Source organism: Loa loa, assembly GCF_000183805.2.
Source record: "Loa loa unplaced genomic scaffold supercont3.182, whole genome shotgun sequence".
Classification (NCBI taxonomy): domain Eukaryota; kingdom Metazoa; phylum Nematoda; class Chromadorea; order Rhabditida; family Onchocercidae; genus Loa; species Loa loa.
Window position 1 is genome coordinate 108,708 of NW_018108362.1, and position 4,632 is coordinate 113,339.

General features: G+C 31.3%; 2 protein-coding genes across 3 annotated transcripts in view; both read left to right on the top strand.

Annotated features, from left to right (window-relative positions):
• LOAG_18047 (hypothetical protein) overlaps nt 1–1,468 on the top strand; it is a 3,289-nt gene extending 1,821 nt beyond the window's left edge. Inside the window, exons 4-6 of the mRNA XM_020450717.1 lie at nt 162–281; nt 615–737; nt 906–1,468. Coding sequence (XP_020305571.1) covers nt 162–281; nt 615–737; nt 906–1,099 — 437 coding nt within the window. The 3' untranslated portion in view covers nt 1,100–1,468. The remainder of the gene's footprint in view (nt 1–161; nt 282–614; nt 738–905) is intronic.
• Nucleotides 1,469–1,920: 452 nt separating this feature from the next.
• LOAG_18048 overlaps nt 1,921–4,632 on the top strand; it is a 5,143-nt gene continuing 2,431 nt past the window's right edge. The window contains exons 1-5 of one of the 2 annotated variants that reach the window (XM_020450719.1): nt 1,921–2,056; nt 2,792–2,893; nt 3,498–3,565; nt 3,905–4,035; nt 4,180–4,220. In XM_020450719.1, the coding sequence (XP_020305573.1) occupies nt 2,810–2,893; nt 3,498–3,565; nt 3,905–4,035; nt 4,180–4,220 (324 nt within the window). In that variant the 5' untranslated portion in view covers nt 1,921–2,056; nt 2,792–2,809. Of the gene's footprint in view, nt 2,057–2,576; nt 2,686–2,791; nt 2,894–3,497; nt 3,566–3,904; nt 4,036–4,179; nt 4,221–4,632 lie in introns of those variants that run through there. The other variant, XM_020450718.1, reaches the window with a different exon arrangement.

The following is a 4,632-nucleotide window of genomic DNA, read 5'->3' on the forward strand; positions in this document are numbered from 1 at the left end:
ATAATTCTGCTATAGCTGTAAAAGCACTGTTTTTTGATTTATTAAAAATATTTATACATAAAAAATAGGAAAATGAAGAAAATTAAGAATAGAAAAATTTATAAATTTATAAATAAATTTCGATTAGATTTATAAAAACACTGTTTAAATATGTTGTTTAGATGGTTTGTTGGCTCAGATTTCACCGAAGGATTTTATTCTTGCCGTTGTGATGATGACCAGCAAAGATCCTACGTTTTTCCCTGCATTACTTTCTGCTCTACAGAAAGTTCAAGCATATGGTAAATTTCACTTTTTTTTTTCTAATTTTTTCAAAGCAAAGTTAGGAACTGTTAAGGACGAATGTTTGGTATGACATTTAATGCTCTGTATACTCCTCAGGGCACAGGTTTTTTTTCCTTGCTTTCTTACTCGTATTTTCAGAGATTGATAAAATATTAAGAAATGAAATAATCATCGAGGAAATGGGAGTTCCGCTAACAAGGATTTCTCATTTTTTCATTCACTTTTTCATGTTTTTTTTGTTTTTTGTTTTTTATGGATAACTGAAAAGGAGAGAAGGAAAAGGTGACGATGTATATTTTTATTAAAAATAATGTTTTCTTCAATCACAGACGAAGCACGGCAAGCAAGTATATATCAGGCATATGCAGCATCAGCAGCGTCTTATGCACCAGCAACGAATCGTCAATATCCCTCTCAAATTCAGTATTCCAGTATCAAAACATTGCGAACCTGTAAGTTACTCCTGCTCTCTCCTCTCCCAGCTTTCCCAGAAAATTTTTCTAGAATGTTTCTGTGCAGTTATTTAAATCCTTTCTGACATTTATAATGCATAAATATTTGATAATGTATCACTTTTATTGTTTGGTCAGTTATTTATCCGTAATCTATTCGGATTATAGCGAATCCATCTCATCCATATGGTGCGATGCGATCTGATGTCTTAATCGACGTAACCAAGCGGTCATATGATCGACTACTTGGAGCCACTAAGGGCGATGAACTTAGTGCACGCAAAAGTTATCGAGCTCCCTCACCAGTTCGTGATTATCGAAATCCCTCAACATTACCTTTCCGCGATTTTAGTCAAACGTAGTAGTTATTAGAAAATGTTATTATCCACTTTATTTAGTGCATATGGTGATGAGATCAAATATTATGATTAAATGCCAAATGAAAAAAGCCAGGAAAGAGTTTCATGCTCATATGTTTGCAAATTAAGTTGTGTGATTGTAGTTTTTTTTGCTTGGTTTTTTCATTTTTCATACTATATTATTCATTGGTTGTATTCTTAAAGTCTTTATTTGACAACAGATTGTGTTTTTGAACTCTTTACCTGTCCACCAGTTATTTTATATATAAAATTAAAGCATATATGTGATATTTTCTGTTTGATCAATAATGTTCTTATGTAATATACATATATCGTAATATACATGCAACCTTCTAACGTAATATATATGCAATCTTTTTGGAAAAGGTTGAGGTATTGAGTTTTAACATTGTGCTACCAAGATATATACTGCGTAATTAAATTTTGCAACTACTTTTAACTGTAGCAAAGCTGCGGAATCATGTCGGAAGATATAGTGACCAAGAAAACATGAAATTAAAGTTTGCTAGCGAAAATCATTTGTTTCAATGTGCAATAAATACAAACGTGATACATGTAAACTCCGTAAATGTAGTACTTGACATTTCTTGTTCCTTCAGATACAATTTGCAGAAAAGGCTAAGTGTTTGATGTTAGTTGTGTTGTAAAGCTTACATATTAATATTGTCGTGTTAATAATTTGCGGGATCAAAAAGATCCGTCTATTGGTCAAGTATTTCATGAACAAAAGAGTGGTGGTATAGATTTCGATATGAGGACCTTGTTTATCGTGATACTTATTATCTCATTTAGTTCATCATATTTTATAGATGGCACTGTCATGGGTGCATTGCAATAATTGCTATTTGACCGCTGCTGCTCAGAACACTACCAAACGTGAGACATTTGCACTTGCAAATTGTGGACATATATTCTGCTCCAAGTGTATTGGCAAATGTGGTTTGTTTACTGATACTTTTCCTACCGTTCGTAAAGTAAAAGTGGCACAAGTTACAAATATTAGCAAACAATCAAATTCATTATTTTCTTTTGTCTCTACGAATCAGTTTTGTACATTTTGATTACATTTCAACTGGAACTGTTTTATTTTTCGTCTAATATTTTTAGACAAAATTTTTTACTTCCCCTTTAATATTATCAAATTGGATATCTATTATTTTAATCCAATTGGAATATTATTTTCTGTCTGATACTTTCAAGTAAAACACTGCGCAGTATTGCTTCCCTTTGTTATTTAGTTCGAGTTCTTCATCATTCCATCTGACTGGAGCATTATCTTCTGACTGTACTCAGAATGTTTGATGCCTATGGTGTATTAGAGGGACTTTAATTAATTTTTTGATGAAAATTGGTTACATTATATGAGATAATAGTAGTTGAAAATACGTTTCTTTGGAAAGTAACTGAATACTGAATATAATCAGCCATTAAATAAAAACAAATAATTTCATATGGGTCTATTTATGATTACAGTATCAGGGAGTATGTGTACGGTATGTCGTCGTTCACCTTTTGTTTATGAAAACGTGGGACATCGTATGAGTGAGAAAACAAAAAAATATTTCCAGGTTTGTACTGAATAACATAATCCATCAACTTCTTAACTTCTTTGTTTTGGTTAAATTTGTTTTTAAGAAGGTGATATGATTGGAAACAAAAGTGATATAATTTCAGACACCTAATACTCTACTGATGAATGCATTACGAAAGGTAAATTCTGTCATCAAATTCCAGCAGAATCAGTACAACATAATGCGAAGGAATGTAAGCAGCATGGTAAGTTTTTGACTTTTAGGATGCAGTTACTTTCGAAAATGTTCTCATCACTGGTCTCAGTGATTCCCCATCACTATCGGGATGGCAATATTAACCACAGTAATATTTCCATATTCTAGGATTGGCGAGTATCATGCCTCTAATGTCATTGTATACTCGCGTAGTAGATGGTATTGATTAATTCGCAAACATTAATGCACTATTTATTCTCATTTATGTCTACAAAGAAGGAATTCGGGACTTTTTTTTAATGAGAACATTGTATTTTAAAGAAAGTTTTCTCTTCTTTATTTTGCAATTTAAATCGAAATTCATCAGTACTGAAAAATATCAATGAATTATAACTTACTTCACGTCACAAATTCAAGAACCCTTCAAAATCAACATTTGAAAGAACAACAGAGGATAGGTGGAAAACATGTTTATGAGTGAAAGCCAGGTTTATAGTACGAACAAATATTTTTGTTTTCCATGGTAATAATGAAAAAAATAATTTGATTCCTATGATTTTCCTCAAATTTTGTTTTAAAAAAATTTTTAAAATTGTGAAATACGTCATATTTTCTTTACAAATATAGGAAATATTTTGTTTCCTTAATTCTAGCATGAACAGATGAATAATGTAGCTGATCGATGCAAGGAAACTGCGAAGATCTGCGACTTTTTGGAGAGGTGTGTTTTACTCCTTTATAGGAAACACTCTATGATTCTTATAAAGACTCATGATTGGTACATTATCTTTACTCTTAATTATCACATCAAGAGGAAGCTGAAGATGAAGTAGATTTATTTTAATGCTTGATCACTGAGACATCTTTCAGTGGCCTTAATGTCATTGTTATGGATGTAGTGAAGATTGTGCTCTGATTTAGTTGTTTCCTCTTTCCCCATATTCAGTCATTATTCATGAATTTGTCGCAGTGTCACTTTCCGTGATATCTACTAGCTGAAAACAAATAAACATCTCTATTTTTTTAAAGATTTTTGATGCCGATCTACAACATTTTTTAGGAATGCAAAAACACTGGCGACTAATATGCAGCATCAGCATGAAATATTGCAGAATTTGAATAGTTCATTTGCAGACTGTTCACTAACTTTGAAACATTTTGGAGATGTCAGTGATAATGTCGATACATCAGGTATGTTTCCAAATCTAAGCAAAAGTTGGGACCAAAAAGACGGGATGAGGTTTTGCTATGATTAGTGTGATACGAAAAAGCAAAATGATTTAGTCGATACATTAACAAAGTAAAATGGACGTTGTGAATTACATTCATGTTTAGGATCGGTGGTTTCGCAACACAATTCATCTCTGCAAAATAACGTAAAACCTTAATTTTCTTTATAACAGTTATTCATTTATTTTATAAGAAGAAGGTTCTTCAGAAGAGTGGGAACGATGGATAATAACCATAGACAAATTTGAGCAACTTTGATATTTGGGAAAAATATATATCAAACGGTCTTTTAATCATTTGTTGTCTATGCTCGCATTACCTTGTAAATTTACCCTTTGACCCGATGAGTACTGTTGGTGTTCGCCCAAAATAATGCTTTATTTAATACGCTGTAATAAATATAAGAAGAAACTATTCGGGGATGGAGGAGACTTTTGAAGTAGTGATATTGACTGATAATATTTTTAATCCTTTATTTGATCTAATAAAAGTATATATATATATATATATATATATATATATATATATATATATATATATATATATATATATATATAT